This window comes from Suhomyces tanzawaensis, assembly GCF_001661415.1.
Source record: "Suhomyces tanzawaensis NRRL Y-17324 unplaced genomic scaffold CANTAscaffold_10, whole genome shotgun sequence".
Lineage (NCBI taxonomy): Eukaryota > Fungi > Ascomycota > Pichiomycetes > Serinales > Debaryomycetaceae > Suhomyces > Suhomyces tanzawaensis.
In genome coordinates, this window is record NW_017963645.1 from 115,714 (window position 1) to 133,071 (window position 17,358).

The window sequence follows — 17,358 nt, forward strand, 5'->3', positions numbered from 1 at the left end:
AATAAATCTGAAAATCAGTATACGTTAAATGCAAGCACTCTCGCTCGTCTCTGCATATTTTGTAGAAGCAGAATGGGTTTGTATTTACCTTGAAACATACTGGCTCTTGATATCGGAGACCCTAGGATGAAATTCCAGGAAATTCTGGAGTGGTTTCTTCAGAAGCAAAAAATCAACACTTTATCATCCTGGCGACTTTAGTTATCACAGCTCCATTGTTCCCTATTATAGTAGTAAGCATACAGATGAACTGGTTTGATTGTATCCTCCATGAGTGGTAACCACCAGTAAATCAAAACATACACTAAAAAAGGACTTCTTTTACTACATATCTTCTTGAGCAATTGTATCATTAACACCATTGCAAAATCCAATTTCGCAATTACCTTTTGCAACTACAAAGTATCGAAAATGAAATCTAAATCAGCGAACCAAAAGAGCAAAAGACTAGGAGTAAAAAGATATGAGCAAAGATGCTGAGAATAATACACCAATCGATCACCCATATCTATTCTTCCAGCGATACTGGGTAGCAATACGCTAAAAAGCCCAATTGTCGACTAAACACAAGTAACATCAAAACTACGAATTTCCTCACCAGCAGTGATTCCATTGCAGTATAAACTAGAAAATAGGAGCTATGGACGATTACCACCCGTCAGACTTCCTGCATGCCTCGTTTCCTGTCTTGTTGCGTTCACATCCCCAGCTGATGACATCCCATCGAAGTACTGCATACACCACCAGTAGTTTTTGAGAGTAAACAGTGGACTATCTCTTGTGACAACTATAGCAGAAGCAAGAATGAGTGACGAGAACGTGGCCGAGCCCAATCGCGCCGAGCAGGTAGCGACAGACCAGCCCAAGCTACCCGAAGAGAACCAGACCAGTAACGAAGTAACCAATTTGAACGAAAAAGCCAGTCATCAAGGCGAGCCAGAAGGGAATGCGGTTGATTTGAACATACTTGAAATCGACAAGATGTTGGCAGAGGGAAGATCGGATCAAGACCAGCAAGTTGCGGAAGAGACCCACAACGAGTCCTTGAAACGCGCCAGCGATGATGACCACAACGGCTCAAAGCGTGCCAGAGTAGACCAACAAGAACCAGAAACAAGCCCAAACCGAACAGATACTTCCGAGCCACTGGATACTACCGATGCAACGAGCTCAAAAAGTGCACAGCCTGCTGAAATCGACGAAAGGTCAGAACTAGCCATGATAGCCAACGAATTAGAAGACGCTACAGAGTCCAACAAGGAGAAAAAGGCCCAAAAAGAAAAGGAAGAGTTGGAGCGCTCGTCAGTGCTCCACTCAGGCATTCCAGTGCCCGCAAACTCCGAGCTATTGAACACCAACACTGCGTTAGCTGCATACAAAAACCTCTCGAGAGACTATCCCCCACTAGCCATCCTAGCACATGCGCATCTTGCTGCTTTGCCCTTGCCAATTGTTGCTTCGGATATTCTCCCTCCCAGAATCCAGTTGTTGATCAATACCCTACCTACGTTGGACAATTTGGCCACACAGTTGTTGAGAATCATTGCGGTTGGACCTTACCAAAAGATTATCGACTTGGCTTCCAACCAAGAAACCCCCGAGGGTGCAACCTTCCGAGACCTTACATCGTTGTTCGAGTTCACCAAGAGATTATATTCAGAAGAAGATCCGTTTTTGACTGTGGAGCACTTAGCTCCAGGAATGTGGAAAGAAGGAGAGAAGACACCCAGCATGTTCCGCAACAGAGAACAGAGCATTGAGTCAACGTTGAGAAAAGTCAACTTGGCAACTTTCCTCGCAGCCACCTTGGGTACGATCGAGGTGGGTTTTTTCTACTTGAATGAGTCGTTCTTGGACGTATTTTGTCCCGTCAACAACTTGGACGTGGAAAACTCGTTGAGCAACATGAGCAGCTTCAATATGAGCCTCCAGAGCGGCATCAACACTACGGTGGGCGAACGGGTAGGAAAGCTTTTGAAGCCTCAGGCAGTATTGTTTTTGGAATTGAAAACGCAGGCGTACATCTCTGCCATTGATGCAGGAGAGAGATCCAGAGAAGAGATATTGGAGGACATTTTGCCTCACAACCTCGAAGAAATCTTGCTTTCCAGAAGAGGCTCGAAGGCATTGACACCAACGGAAATGGATTTTGTTGAGCGTTGCAACACCCGCAAACAGACGTTATTGAACTACGAAGGTACCAGTTTGAGTGAAGAGTACGAATGGTTCAATTTCATCAAGGAGTTGTTCGATTACGTGGGCAAGAACATGGGCTACATTATCTGGGGCAAGAAGGGCAAGAGCAGAGACCGTGAAACCACTCCACACAGCAGGGAAATAATGGCTAGGACCGAGGAGCAAGCCTACACCACTACGCTGGTACCACAGGCTGGGTCCTTGGAAACTACTGGCAAGAACACTTCCCAAGCACCATCAAATGTTTCTAGCTACACACCTACGAGCACCACCAGCAATGCGCTGGATGAGTACACCAATATCAACAGCCTTCTTCCGTCAGAAATTCTCGAACAGCAGATTCATCTCCGGATCAACCCTACTACCAAAAACCTCAACAGACGGCCATGGACTCGTGAAGAAGAAAAGGCACTTCGTCACGCTCTTGAGCTCAAGGGCCCCCAATGGTCGATAATTCTCGAGTTATTCGGAAATGGAGGTAAGATTTCCGAGGCATTGAAGAACAGAACCCAGGTCCAGCTCAAAGACAAGGCACGGAACTGGAAGATGTTCTTTTTGAAGAGTGGTCTCCCAGTGCCAGCATATTTGCAGAGAGTTACTGGAGACTTAGAGAGAGACGAGAAGAAGTCTTCGAGACAGGCTAGGCGAGACAAGACAGCGGCCGCACCAGTGCCCAGCATTCAGCAGAAGTAGAAGGAGTAACGAGAGAGGTGATGAACATAGTTAATTAGTGGTGATACCTCCCAGGAAGTATAAATAATCGAGTGAGTATAAGTCAACCAGGGAGGACCAAATTCCAGCGAGTAAAATCGAGGGTATGCAAGTCTACTTCTAGTGATACTTTCCAGGGTGAAGTATTTTGCCTGGTGTACAAATCTTTCAGGGTATTGAAGTACTCCAGGGTAAAAATTTCCAGGGGCTATAAATCTCCCGAGTTTACGAATCTAGGATGCAAGGTTCAGAGGATGAATAAATCTACTTCTGGCGAAACTTCCCAGGATTCAAAACTGTTATAGTGCTGATATCCTGCAAGGTATACAAACCTGCTTCTAGTCGTGGCTACCAATATGATTTCTATGGAATTAATGGGCAGTATATCTCAGGCGTACTAATCTACTTCCAGTGGCGAGTCTTTTGGTGATGAATGCGATGGAAAATATCTAGAATGATTTACCTTCCTCCATGGCCATAAACCTCCGTACTACCGTATTCTGGAAATATTACTCATTGTGGATTATACTAAATCTTGGTGATGCACTTCCAGGGCTGGTCGCAACCACCATCCCAGTCCACAAAATCTTCTGACAGTTTTTGGTCCATCGAGTGCCACTCGAATGCCGACACTAATGATGAACTGCTACTAATGATTGATGATGAACAGTCCACTTCATAAGTGTCTAGCTGTCACTACACTGCTGGAGCCTGCTGCCTCATCACTTCTCAGATGTGGGACGTTTCTTTGTGTCACGATCTCAATTTGGCATCCCCTAATCAAATTGACACATGTGGGATTCGGCCTACCACCGGACACCCGCCCGTTACGGCGGTGAGTTGAGTGTGTGACTGAGTTGAGTCAACTTACAACATCATCACTAGTCCACCACGTCAAATGGCAGACCTCGACTCCCGAATAGCTCACGCCAGACACCAGGCCCGCCAGTTGTACCACAGCTTGGAGGTGATGCAACTGAAGGTACAGGACGCTACCCTTGCTCAAGTGGCCAGGGACGTCGCCTCCATTCCTCGCAATTACTCCAACCTAGAGCTCTACAATACCTTGAAGGGCCACCATACCAAGGTAGCGCAGGTCCAATGGAGCCGCGACTCTGCGTCGCTCCTCACTGCCAGCCAGGACGGCAACATGCTTCTCTGGGATGCAGTCACTGGCTTCAAGAGGCTGGTGATCCGTCTCAACAATCCGTGGGTGTTGACGTGTGCCATTGCTCCTGCTGGCCACTTGGCTGCTTCAGGTGGATTGGACAACGCCTGCACCATCTACAGGGTACCCTCGCACGCCCCATATACCACTACAGGCTACGAAACCATATTTAAGGGCCACACAGCCTATGTGTCTGCCTGCGAGTTTGTCAACGATGTGTCAGTTTTAACTGCCAGTGGAGACATGTCGTGTGCCCTCTGGGACATCCACAAGGAGGCCAAGGTGAGAGACTTCCACGACCACCTGGGAGATGTGCTCTCGTTGAATTACGGGTACGAATCTGGGGTTTTCATATCTGGAGCCTCCGATGGCATGGCCAAGGTGTGGGACCCTCGCTTGAAGGGCCCAACCCGCAGCTTTGCTGTATCGCAGAGTGACGTGACCAGCTTGGCGTCGTTTCCCGACGGAAACTGCTTTGTCTCGGGCTCGGACGACGGCATGGTGCGGTGGTTCGATCTCCGCACTGATTGTGTTATCTCATCATATTCCATGTCTGCACATTTCAGTGATAAGTCACCAACCCTCCAGCAATCAGACAAAAACAGCGTGTACTCCTCGCCCTCGCATGAATTCGACAACCCCGGAATCATTTCTCTAGATTTCAGCAAAAGTGGACGATTGCTTTATGTCTGCTACTCTGATTTCGGGTGCATGATTTGGGACACTTTGAAGAACGACATCATCGGAACGGTCGGAAACGACCACATGGGCAAGATCAACCAGGTCAATGTAAGTCCAGACGGGATTGCGGTTGCGACTGCCTCCTGGGACTCGACCATCAAGGTATGGTCGGTGTAGATAATATACTATTAATAATTCACTAAGGTAGTCAGCGTAGAAATTAATAAACTGTTAATAATTCACTAACAAGGGCAATGTAGAAAGTTTGCTGATATTAAAATCAAGTATTTCACAAAGTAGGTGTGGTGGATAATTTATACTGTAAGTTGCCCCAAAAATGGTAGTGAAGATTGTATACACTGTTGATATTAAGGTGTCGCTAGAATAGTATGGCAGTGTAGATACATATAATCTCATTTAGAAAACTACCTTGTCCCAAAATATATTTTTGGTGAACATGATCTATTAATAACATTTGAGAGACTATATTATTTCTATTAGATACTGCTAATATTCTTCTAGTCAATAATCAAGGAAATAAACAGTGATTTTAATATTTCGCAAGTGCAGCATTGTAATGATATTTCCCTCACAATTCATGGTGCTGTAGATCCAATTTTCCTGTTCATTGATCTCACCGATGCCTCTGTAGTCTCAATTCAGTAAAAGGACTTTAACAATTTCGTTTACTAATACATACACAGTATATAAGTACAGAAAGTATACCTCTCGCGATAGCTGTAGTGGCCCTTTTGTCAAGAATGTGCTATTGCAGCGTTGCTGTCAATTGGTAGGTTGGGGAAGCGGTAGTCTAGGCCTCGGTGTGCTTCTTCACATACTCCCACAAACTCTTCAACAACGATTCTGGTAAAGTATACAAGTCCATGGTGAACTCGCCGTTCTCAACATCATTTTTAATATTCATTTCATTCGTTCTGTTGTCAGTGACCATTTGTACTATAACAATCAAATCATCTTCATTTAATTTGGTCAAGCCGTTGGCCAATTTTTCCAAGTCGATATTTCCCTTGACAGCAGCACCTCCATTGGTCTTGGCCTTCTTTAACTTGTCGTTTGGTCCCACTGCATCAATCTTACGTTTTGCGGCGCCAGATTCGTCGAAAGGTAATGGGCCACTTTCCACCAAAAGCTTGTTCAAGGCGGGGTTTTTAGTAGGACTAACGGGGATAGTAATGACGTGGTCGTTGATATACTTTTCTTGTAAGAAGTTTAAGTCGTGGCTGATTTTTCTTTCACCCACCTTTCCGTTCAATCCAAGCACATGGACAGAGATAGGTATATCGAATTCACCCCATCCTTGTTCTTCGACCCTGAATGGAGATTGTTTTATGGATCTTATGGGATTGGCGAACGTAGGATGCAAAGTGTAGGTCACTTTATCCAAAATCGACGCCTCTATTTCTTGTCCATTTTGATTTAACATCGAGATCTGAATGGACCATTGTCTCATTGGGTAGTTTTCAACCGGAGGAACATCTTTCAAGATGTGTTGCTCGGTGGTTATTCTGATAGTTCGTTTTGTCTATTGTTAGTACATGTATTAGTGTGTGTTGGCGTGTATGAGTTTTCGGAAGGGGATGCCACGACGTGTTCGACGGTGTGGCCACTGTACGGTGCTGTATTGGAGTAGTTCTCCGTCGCTGGGTGGCCAATGCGGTTAGCCACAGAGAGTGCAACAAGTACAACTCTCTGACTCGTAGCACAGAGAGGAGTAGATCTCTGTGACTCTTATTTGCGCTGTTTCGTCACTCCACTGATGTGCCGCCACGGCGGTCTTACCGTCATTTGCAGTAGTGGCGCAAATGAAGTCAACTGTCACAACATTGAAACGCAAATTGCACGATCAATCACTCCAATGCACACTGTCACAGCCAGCCAGGACTTTCTTGTAGCTCTCTCTGTCTATGTCCAGTGCCAGTGCAAGTTCGAGTCCAAACCGTATGTTTGGTCCCTTCAATGTTTCCTTATCGATATCAACAACCATATCGAAGTATCTTCATCCAATTTGACGATGGCAGTTTCCAATCAACACGTGTGTGTTCCACAGCCCTCCTAGAACGGTATACACCTGCCTGGTGGTGGGTACCAAATACATACCTCCATGTTGATGCTCGCAAATAAACACCTCCCGTTGTGTTTTCTCCCTTAGTTATTAAAAATTTTCAGTCGCTTTTTCGAGTTAAAGGTGTCACTGAAACTTGAACCAAATTGGCTAGTGGCACCGTTGGCGGAAGGGAGCGATCCCCAGGCAGGTATATAGATGTCACTGGAGTAGGTGCCACTCTTTTCCAGGAATTGAGTGTCTGTGGCATTTGGGATGCTCAAGCATCGAGCCAGCTGAACAGCACGCATAGTAAGAACCTGTACTTCGGTCTGGAATAGTGGTCTACAAGCCAACGACGTAATGGTATGATAGATGCAAGTATATTGGTGCAGTTATAGTAAGCCAATTCGCTACTATCAAATTCATTATAGCCTTTTACGTTTGCCAGGCCAGTATTATGACCAGACGAGTATCATATGCCAGCCAGTATTTAGTATGGTAGTAGCTCACAGCCGCCAACGCCGCTAGAGGATTTTTACTGAGCGTAGCATCCACGGATAGAAATAAGGGAGTTCTGGTCAAAACCAAAGAGTTTGGAAGCTGGTTGTGGATAACTGTAAATTGGACGTATTCAACAGGAGTTAAAGGGTCACCACGGGTAAAATTCCAGTCTGAATGGACAGGTACAGCTAATATACCCTCTGTGGCCAATATGGCTGGTTCATTAATCGTATTCCCTTTAATCCTTTCGATATTAGCATCATCGAAGTACCAAACTCTCGGTTTATCGCCAGACGCTTGAATTTCAATGGCAGAGGCTCGAAAGTCATACCGAAGTGGTGGCATGCTATCATCAGGTTTGGTCAGTGGATTTCAAAAGACACCAGAGACAAGCTTATCTATTAACAAATTGACGTTTGTGGTGGCTGCGAAATACCCTTTATTGCTGGAGAGAGGTGATGGACAAATAAGGGAAGAGGAATGGGAATGGTTGTACAGCGTACATGTCCGCTTCACTTGGAGCAGGGTATGCTATTGCAGCATTTACAACAGACGGACTAGTAATTGCAAAACCCACACCTTCACGATTTTATTGAACTCAGTGAGAGTGCAAAGCTCCGATTGCTAAATACATTGTCCCATTCGCTGATTTGTGGCGACCAAGATTCTAGACCTCCGTCGGATTCTCCCAATGCAGATGATATTCAAAATAGGAATGATGCAATATGGTCCTCTGGGATATAGTGTGAACTATCCCCGCAAGCTACCATCTCGGGGTGCATAGAAGGTGGTGTGAATTGGGAAAAATCGACGGACTTCTCTTTTTCATCTTTGTAGACGCAACTGAATGCACGGCGCCTACTGAAGGCTGAATACGGTAGATGATGGTTGTGATAGTTACAAGCATTTGAGTGGTATTGACTACAGTATAATGGATCGTTTTGTGGTATTTGGGCTATTGTAATGAAGGAACTCTTGAATCTAGCCTCCGTGCTATTGGCTTTACTGCAGCGGTAAATTCGGAGGGGAATTTCCGAGGCTTGATCCTGCAACTACAAGATATTAAGAGACCATACACAAATGTCTGCATCTTTTCGAAATAGGGCGCATTGGATGCCTTGCCAATCGTAATACTTCCCAATATTTGCAGGATACTGAATGGGCCAGAAATACACGTGACCAGAGGAGATGTAATTCACCGCTTCAATCGATTAACTGCTCAAATCCAAAGTCATCATAGGTGATGTAGTAACTATGAGCTTACACGAGCTGCTGGCAGCATTCCTAATTTAAAATACCACCTTTTAGAATGAAATCAGCTACCGGTAATTCTCCTAATTCGTTAGCACCTATTTTGTCTGTTGTCGATGCAACAGTTGCAAACTGGTCGGATTTGCCCAATTTAGCTGGGCAGCTCGTGTGCACCAGGCAAATAAATCATCCAGGCCCTGGCAGGGTGCTGGTAAGGTGGTGTCGTCCATGAGCATACTATAGGCTGATGAGCAGTCCTTTTTTCAAGTTCTGGTGCTGAGTCGATTTTGAACAATCACTTGTTTGCCTCTTGAAATAATATCGACTGAACAATGTGCTTTTGTTGCGGTGGAAACGGAATTAGCGTCACCAGTCCATGAAGGAGCAGCTTGATATGCAGAATCAAGGTGGCAGCCTGGTTTTCGGAATGCAAGCAGTAGTTTAATTGTGCAAACTCGTGGGCAACCTCTGCTTGGTGATTGTCCATCAACTCGTCATTCACCACTGCGATCAACTTCTTATCGGCACGCAACACATCCACGATCGATCCTGTGCCTGCATGCGAAACAACCACATCAGCCTGGTCGATATACTTGCTAATTGTGGGGGAAAAGGGGAGTGCTACTAGTGTGAACTGTGATGAGGAGTATGTCTCTATTTGGTCATTTGAGTCTGCAGCTTTGAGGCCCAAGCTGGAAACAATCTGATGCTTGGTAAGTAGGCTGTGGAACACCTTCGAGCTCAAATTGACCCCGTTTTTTATTTCGTTTCCGTACTGAATAATTAACGTGGACACTCCATTGGCGATGAGCTGGCGGATGAATTCGGGGGTTAGAACGGTCTCCAAGAGCCTGGTGAAGGTGACGGTAGCACCTGTGGTGACTAGGACTGTGGCCATGGGCGTTTCCAGAGTATTAAAGTATAGGATGATTCTACGAAACCTGTTCTGGTGGTGCTGGCACATTGCACTGGCTATCCTGCACGTGACCCGTGATGACCAAATGGCCGGAGTTACACCTGAATTAATTAGCTGGATATAGACGGGGATGGCGAGAAAATAAACGCGTGTAGTATCGGGCCTGTATCTCATCACTACTGCCACAGCTGGTCGCAGACCCCGATAACAATGTGGGCTATCGCAGTCCACTTCACGGTTGGTTGCACCGACCCACTTATAAACGCGTCTTATCGTCAGTTGCCAGACGAGGCGGATGGCCAGCCAGGCCAGATATGGCTGGGACGTGAGTATGTTGACCAGACTGCCAGACGAGCGCATGTAATAGCATTGTAAAGTACGCACAAATAAAGTTGGTTTTCAATGCGAGGCGTGGGGATTGGTGGGGTGGAGGGTATGGTGGGAATTAGTGGGTTTTTCCAAAGTAGAGAAGTCTGGGTATATTGCGTGGGTACATGTATTGCGTGGGTATTGCGTGGGACCTGAAGGGCCGTCACTCAGCCCTGCTCTGGGACTCCTACTGCCCGTCTTCGTGTGGGGAACGCTCCCAACTCAACCATCCTAGTTTCCCAAAACAGCACATATCTAACCTTTTTGGAAGTGCATGATTGTGACACCAATTATGCACCTTTACCGTGCATAGACAATCGCCTCCAAGTCACTGACAATCGTATTTCTGGAGGGGACCAACACCCCCAATTTGAGCCGGTTTACACGAGCCACCTCCGACTGCACCTAACAAAGGCAACCAAAATCCCGCACAGAGGAGGCTTTGTCTGCTGGAGGAAACACCGACTCACCAGTCGTGTGGTTGGTTGCTTCTGGATGTCTGTGGATTGTTCTTTGACTGTGCACTGTGCGGGACTAGCACCGATTAGGTGCGAATTCCTCCCCTGAGATGGGAGCGATGCCAGCCATATTTTATCCATCTGGCTCGTGCCTGCTCCCGCCTGTATCTGGGCTGTACCTGACAGATTTTGTGCTGTTCGTGTACGCCTCGGGTGTCTGGCTGGTGTGGCCAGTGGGAGAGTGGGTGAAGGGAATGTCGTCCAGTTGCCCAGCTTACCACTTCTGTGATATCTAATTCTTGGCCTGTTCAGTTCTGCTGGCAACCTGGCTATCTTGTGGGTGTCTTCTTTTGGCCAGTGCAGCAAGAAACTACAATGCTAGCGTTGATCATTAATGCGAAGAACGTCTAGTGCGCTCTATTGTGTGCCACAATAGCAGTCCCTAAGTGGGTGCAGGAGGGTGTGTGGGTGGCTGCGGAGATTCAGTGACCATTGGGAATATAGATGCTCAGTAGAGGGATTGCCTGAGTATGGATGTAGGCATGCGGAACCACCAATAGTAACTTGAACTTCCATCCACCCGGTTAGCAGCCTGGGCCTTCCGTAATTGCCGTAATGCCTCCGCTAATGCCCTGCCGTCACCTCGCTGCCCCAAAATGCGTATCCTTTCTGAGGCTCTGCCTGGCTTGCGGACCCCTTAGGTGGCTGCAGCTGCTCCAGCCTCCCAGTGCGCACAATACTATTGTCAGGAAATTTCACTTTCATATATATAGACGGGCAATCCTGATGCATCAGGTGTTTTCACCTTGTAGCACACCCCAGACATGACCTTAGCAGAGTACAACTTGAACGACCCACCTCCGAGCGGTGTCGCCCCCTCCAAACACTCGTCGCCTTACTTGATCAAGGCAGACTCCATTATTCCCCGTTCGTGCATTGCACCCTCGCCCTCCACCGCTTCCAGCTCGATTGCCGCAAACAGTGATTTTTCATTTGGCGAACTGTCGTCGCCAAAAACTGCTTCCACCTCGATTGCCGCAAGCTCTGACTTTGCGTTTGGCGAGTCCTCCACCCCTAACTACAACCACACCGACCACGACTTGTGCTCCATCCTCAGGAAGAGCAGCATCACCGACTCGTGTGCATCCACAGAGGACCCCGAGTGGGTCCAGGAGTTCGAAGCCTCCCTCGAGGCGGTTCCCAACTCCAACATTAGGCTCATTTCAAGCGCAGGCCACTTGAATGAATTATTGAATTGGTACTATTTCCAGAGGTACACTGGCCACACCCACGCTGATGCTTGTCTTTTCCCGTATTTGCACGGGTTGTACAACTCAAGCCAGCGCTCGTTCTTTGGCGATGGCGAGGACCCCTCCCACTTGCTTCCCACCTTGACCAAGGACTTCTTCAACTTGATGTTTCTCAATGTAAGCAGCGAGTCTGGCAGCCGCCCGGACCTTATCAACACCGTCGATTTGTCGGAATTGTTGGTTCCCAAGAGCAAGCTCTCCAGACCGCAGCCACTCAATTTTGATATCGAAATCGAAAATGAAACGGTTAACCAGGTCAATGACTACGAAATGTTCGAGAACATTTGCTTGTCGTCCAATACTTCAAACGAACTCAACAACCGCAATTTCAAGGACCAAATAAAGTTGATGGCCTCAGTATCTTCTTTCGTCATCTACAATTATGACAATTTGGATACCTCTTCGATTGCCGAGTTGATCGATTCCTTGAAAGGGAATTCCAACTTGATCTTCGTCGTTTCTAGTCAAATCGATTGGAATTCCGTCAGCTCCAAGTTCTTCGAGCTGAAGGATGAAGAACTTGAGATGTATGACAACAAAATGATTCGCTTGATGAAACAAATCGACTTGGATGACTCAAAGTTAGAAAATTTCAAAGCTTCTTCTTGCACCAACTCCAAAGGTAAGGAAGTAGCCAAGAACTCAAAATTACTCAACTACGAACAAAACTTGATTTGGAGACTTAATTCAATGAAATGGATCATGAATGAGAAGGTCTGTTTGGGAAATATTATTGATTTCAACAACTTATCCAATAAAAGTGACGATCAATTGGATTCCAGATCGCAGAATGACTTCAAGTTAATAATTAACTGTCACGAAAATGCCCATTTTCCATCCTTGAGTCTTCTTGAAACTATTTTCGATGATCTAAAGTCACCGGTGAATGACAACTCCTCGCACGCTTACTACTTGGAGTTTCCTAGTTCTGGTAGTTTTAATCCAGATAAGATCAACTCCTTAGAAATCTTGTCATTCTTGAATGTTTTAAAGTTGATTTATTTGTTGGTTGAAAACTTTGATGAAAAGGTTTTCATCTACTCCTTTGATGGTTTCACCGGCTTGTCCTTGCTTACCATCTGTGTCGAACAGCTCTTCAAGTCCGAGACAATTGAAGACTCAATTGTGTCGTTGCTTTCAGATAGCTCGAAGAATACAAAGTTGTACTATTTCAAAACAGATTTGATCTTTTTAAAACAATTTGAAAGGCTAGTCAACTATTTGAAGCATCACTCGTTAGAGGATTTGGACTTTGTTTTTGGCTTGGATTTCCAGGATGTGAATACATTTCACTATCAGTATATCCAGCAGAAAGCAATAATTAAGTATGACTGGTTCAACTTGCAGAACGATAATAATTTCCCATCAAGAATTTTACTGGACCTTTATCTCGGTTCTTTGAATCATGCAAATTCGATAACTGTCTTGAATTCATTGAATATATCTCGCTTGATCTCTATTGGTGAGTGTCCTTACTGGGTTAAACATTTAAAAGACGATTTTATTTTTGACTTCAAGGCCTCTTATGAGATTGAAAGAGCACTCCAAAAGAATATTACTATCATAAAACCAATTTATGAGTTCAATGACGGTGAAGCTAAGATTTACGAAGTAAACTTCAACGATTTCCCAAACAGAACCAGAAGCAAGCATGTTCCAAAATGTTTAGAAAGCTTGATTTTTATCCACAACTTGAAAGATGATGGTAAAGACTCATTCCTCGAGCTCTTGATACAGTGTCCTGAGGACATTCAATCAAAAGTTTTACTTGGATCAATTACCAGTGAAACCAATCAAAATGGTAACCAAAAACAATCCCCTGTATCTCTTATTCACTGCAGAATTGGAGTGTCCCGGTCTGCTTCGATTGTTGTTGCTTCTTTGATGAAAAAATTCAGAACAAACTTGTTAACATGTTACATGTATTTGAGGGTTCAAAGATTTAATATCATTATTCAGCCAAATTTGCGTTTGTTTCATGAGTTGTATATGTATGAAGAATTTTTGGGCTTAAGAAACGAACACAACAGGGGATACAACTGGGAAGTTTTGTGCAACGAGATTTTCAAGTTGAACAACCACTATATTTAATTCTTGGGGTGAAGAGGCTAGATTTTTAAAGCCTCCGATTATCCGGTTCTATGTCCATATTAATGCCACCACTTTATTCAACCCTTTTTTTCAATTCTAGGCGTTCACTTTCATACTTTGAAAGGTGTTCAGTTTGCTTTACCTTTTTTTTTGTTAGCTTTTAGTATATCCAAAAAAATGTATACCCAATGTATTTTCCAACAAAGTAACTCTGCACTCACTAACAGGGGTTTACACTACATGAATTCGCACCGCCGCAAAGGCAAAAAAGGGGCGAGCTGGGAATTGAACCCAGGGCCTCTCGCATGTTTGTTGAAATGAATGGTGGACCACTCAATCACCCAAAGCGAGAATCATACCACTAGACCACACGCCCATTTTATGACTGTTCTTGTAACAGATTAAACTTAAGTCCTGTGTCTAATGCTTTATTAGTAACCTCTTACTAATAAATGTCTCTTCACTATAGCGTCCGTCCTATAGTATCTCTAACAGTAGCTTATGTAATTCTTTGGAAACGTCTTAATCTTAAATACTATTACTCTTAATAATATATTGAATCTTAAGTAATCTGTCACTTAGGAACTATTGCTCTTCTTGAGTTCTTCAATAATCCCCTTGTCTTCCTAAATCTAATCTAAGCTACGCTTTTATACTTCTTGCTTCCGTTCGTACGGCATCCTTTTGCTCGTCTATCGTCTCTCTGCATTTGTCAGCAGTTTCAGGACATTTGTCATCAACTGCATCCAACTGCCTTATAACCTGACTTCTCGTCTAATGTCTTCCAACACCCGAGGTTAACATGTCTTCTTTGTCGAACTCATAACTTTAATTAGTCAGCAAGTCGTATAAGCGTACGTAATCAACCGTAACGTGATCTCAAACCGTTACAGTTCTCAGGGAGTGAGAACGAAATACAAAGAATACGTATGATATTACGTAAGCACGGTTATGTAAACGGATAAAAGCTTGTCAATGTATCATGTGGTATAATACACATATCAAGGAAGTATCAGACAAGTATCAAATATGATTAGAAGTTTATTAGCCTTGCGGGAAAGATAAGCAAGCGGGGCAAGAAGGAAGTATATAAGAAGTACATAGCTCAGTAGTTGAAAGGCCAGGGGGGATAGAGGACGTTGATTACGAGTTCCCCCCAAAACAGGTCCACAATATAAGTGATTCTATAATCAAATCTACTGTTTAAGCTATTGCCCAGTGGCTCTGTTACAACTGTCAAAGCAACATAATAAACTGAAATGCTTCTCCATTTTGAACTGCCCACGACTTTGGTGAGTCCGTATTGGCGAAATATATTCAGCTGCAAAAAATATATAGCGGTATTACGGTGGTGCGTTTTCCGTTGCAATAAGAATATAGATATCTACATAGTGGATTATAATACACGTTTGAGCGAAAGAGATTAGCTGACTATCTAATCGGATTGTCAAACTACTTATTTCATTAGAGGATCAAGGAAACACTCAAAAAAGATAGTTTCACTTATGGGACTGGAATAACAAAATATGAGGAGACAGTCTGTGTTTGTATTAATTATGAGTTGATTAGTTGTATATCCCCTGGGAGAAATCTAAGTATCGCTCTCTGTATAAAGTACTTCAAAAGTGAACAAAGATTCACAAAAAGATGTGACAAGTTAGCTATGGTACTCCCAATAGTTCCGTAGTAGTTTTGAAACCTAACAAGGCATTGTAAGAGGAGAAATCTTTAAAATTCTCTGCTTAATCATGTACATATATAGTTACAAAGTAATTTCTTTTCCAATAAGATGCCCCTTTAGCTTAGTGGTAGAGCGTTGCACTTGTAATGCAAAGGTCGCTAGTTCAATTCTGGCAGGGGGCATTTGCGCAAATGGTTTAGTGGTAAAATCCAACGTTGCCATCGTTGGGCCCCCGGTTCGATTCCGGGTTTGCGCATATTTTTTCATTTCCATTGACTGTATATTCCCCAAACCATCCCTTCCTAATGTAATAAATTCACCTCCCTTAGTTGGTAGTCGAAAACTCAAATATCCTAACTGTCCCCGAATAGCTTTCTGTATGAATCGGGTGTGTTGGTCGGAATTGCTTTTTTCGACCGCAATCGAGTGGTCGGAAATCGCATAAGTTCTGATAAACTGCAATTCTTTGGAGCTAACTGAAATATCTTTTGCTAGGTTCAACACTCATCAACATGTCTAAAACTGCTGTAACAAGAGCTGTCAATGCCAGTAAGTACCATTAAGGGGTGCTATTATGAACCTCTGCAAGGAATCCTATCTTTGGAAATGTAATTGTCCAGTTGTTGCTTCTAAACGTTCAACAAAGATGGTTTCTACGAAGATCTAATAACCTAGTCTAGTGACTAACATCAAGTCCAAAAGTTTTACCCAATTGCATTGGCCGACAAGTCCTGGGATAATACTGGATTGTTGGTGGAGGCCAGTGCCGACCACATCAAGTCAGACAGGTTGAACATCCTCTTGACTATCGACTTGACCCAAAGTGTTGCTGAGGAGGCAATCAAATCGAACACAGACTTCATTATGGCATACCATCCATTCATCTTCAGAGGATTAAAATCCATCACCACACAAGACCCCCAACAAAAGTCATTAATCAAATTGATCCAGAACAACATCAGTGTATATTGCCCCCATACAGCTGTAGATAGCGCCTCGGGAGGAGTGAATGACTTTTTGGCTGATGGAATCACCTCAGGCCTCAAAGAGGCTTCTAGGGAAGTTATTCAAAAAGACAGCAACATCGAGGGATGTGGAATGGGAAGACTCATCACTTTGGCCAATCCAGTGCAATTAAGTGACCTAGTCAAGAACGTCAAAAAAAGTCTCGGAGTGAGCAATGTTTTGGTGGCTCCTGCTAGAGGTGAGAATTCGGGACACACTATCAGTAGAATTGCAATTTGTGCCGGATCAGGAGGCTCTGTTTTCAAGGGCGTTGAGGCAGATTTATTCTACACTGGTGAATTGTCCCACCACGAAGCATTGTACTTCTCAGAAACCGGTTCTTCTGTCATTGCATGCAACCACTCCAACACAGAGAGAGCGTTCTTGAAGGTCATTAAGGAACAACTCAAGGAAGAACTTCCAGACGCCAATGTCAGCATTAGTGAAGCTGACAGAGACCCATATGAATTTTGGTAGATCAAATAGTAGAAGAACCGACAATTGATGCCAAAAATATCTAAGTTAGATAGTATGTAGTTTCCCACTATTAAAGGTTTTTCCTACTGTATTTTTTGACACAAATCATCTTTCTTGGTTGATGAGATTCGTTATTTGTGGACGAATCTCTTGCTCGAATTGAACGCCTAAACAAACTTAGCACCGTGACTATTTTATTTGTACTAGCAATCTAGTAACCTGTTCCTTTTCATCTGGTGGTTGAAATTCTTAGCGACGTGCAGCTGGCGATCACACTACCAAAATCAATCTTTAATGTGTATCTTCGTACATTCAATTTTTGTCTTAGAACGTATCTACAACAATTATACAATAGTATTGCACCCTCGCCATCAGTCGAAGTACTCTGACTCTCATGCCCATGGTAGAAACTGTCCAAAGAATCTTATAAAAGAAAACCACTATAAAAGCAGTGAAATCTCAGTGATTTATGGGCGCG

At 44.2% G+C, this 17,358-nt stretch overlaps 7 protein-coding genes and 3 non-coding genes across 10 annotated transcripts; 6 read left to right on the plus strand and 4 right to left on the minus strand.

Annotated features, from left to right (window-relative positions):
* Positions 1 to 1,194: 1,194 nt before the first annotated feature.
* On the plus strand, positions 1,195 to 2,877 carry TBF1 (Tbf1p; the record flags this gene model as incomplete). The annotated part of the gene is made up of 1 exon (XM_020208443.1): positions 1,195 to 2,877. A coding segment is annotated over one exon (1,683 nt), but the record flags the coding sequence as incomplete, so codon positions are not given.
* A 907-nt stretch (positions 2,878 to 3,784) lies between these two features.
* On the plus strand, positions 3,785 to 4,933 carry STE4 (G protein subunit beta; the record flags this gene model as incomplete). Its single annotated transcript, XM_020210739.1, has 1 exon — positions 3,785 to 4,933. A coding segment is annotated over one exon (1,149 nt), but the record flags the coding sequence as incomplete, so codon positions are not given.
* A 337-nt stretch (positions 4,934 to 5,270) lies between these two features.
* TAF14 (TATA-binding protein-associated factor) lies at positions 5,271 to 6,918 on the minus strand. Its single transcript, XM_020208186.1, has 2 exons — positions 6,875 to 6,918; positions 5,271 to 6,299 (listed from the first exon to the last, which is right to left on the minus strand). The coding sequence occupies exons 1-2, from the start codon at positions 6,878 to 6,880 to the stop codon at positions 5,568 to 5,570; spliced, it is 738 nt and encodes a 245-aa protein (XP_020061781.1). The 5' UTR covers positions 6,881 to 6,918; the 3' UTR covers positions 5,271 to 5,567.
* Positions 6,919 to 7,256: 338 nt separating this feature from the next.
* CANTADRAFT_24237 (uncharacterized protein) lies at positions 7,257 to 7,667 on the minus strand (the record flags this gene model as incomplete). Its single annotated transcript, XM_020207061.1, has 1 exon — positions 7,257 to 7,667. One exon carries the CDS (start codon positions 7,665 to 7,667, stop codon positions 7,257 to 7,259), a length of 411 nt encoding a protein of 136 aa, XP_020061782.1.
* A 1,201-nt stretch (positions 7,668 to 8,868) lies between these two features.
* CANTADRAFT_57798 (N-acetylglucosaminyldiphosphodolichol N-acetylglucosaminyltransferase catalytic subunit) lies at positions 8,869 to 9,471 on the minus strand (the record flags this gene model as incomplete). The annotated part of the gene is made up of 1 exon (XM_020210733.1): positions 8,869 to 9,471. One exon carries the CDS (start codon positions 9,469 to 9,471, stop codon positions 8,869 to 8,871), a length of 603 nt encoding a protein of 200 aa, XP_020061783.1.
* A 2,149-nt stretch (positions 9,472 to 11,620) lies between these two features.
* PPS1 (Pps1p) lies at positions 11,621 to 13,717 on the plus strand (the record flags this gene model as incomplete). Its single annotated transcript, XM_020208583.2, has 4 exons — positions 11,621 to 11,806; positions 11,882 to 12,082; positions 12,152 to 13,105; positions 13,178 to 13,717. Coding segments are annotated over 4 exons (1,881 nt in total), but the record flags the coding sequence as incomplete, so codon positions are not given.
* Positions 13,718 to 13,987: 270 nt separating this feature from the next.
* Positions 13,988 to 14,093, minus strand: CANTADRAFT_t260. The gene has a single exon. It is a non-coding gene; the product is annotated as a tRNA-Pro (tRNA).
* A 1,415-nt stretch (positions 14,094 to 15,508) lies between these two features.
* Positions 15,509 to 15,580, plus strand: CANTADRAFT_t257. Its single transcript has one exon. It is a non-coding gene; the product is annotated as a tRNA-Thr (tRNA).
* Positions 15,581 to 15,583: 3 nt separating this feature from the next.
* CANTADRAFT_t258 lies at positions 15,584 to 15,654 on the plus strand. Its single transcript has one exon. It is a non-coding gene; the product is annotated as a tRNA-Gly (tRNA).
* A 242-nt stretch (positions 15,655 to 15,896) lies between these two features.
* On the plus strand, positions 15,897 to 16,948 carry NIF3 (Nif3p). Its single transcript, XM_020208187.1, has 2 exons — positions 15,897 to 15,947; positions 16,093 to 16,948. The coding sequence occupies exons 1-2, from the start codon at positions 15,911 to 15,913 to the stop codon at positions 16,878 to 16,880; spliced, it is 825 nt and encodes a 274-aa protein (XP_020061785.1). The 5' UTR covers positions 15,897 to 15,910; the 3' UTR covers positions 16,881 to 16,948.
* Positions 16,949 to 17,358: the final 410 nt, after the last annotated feature.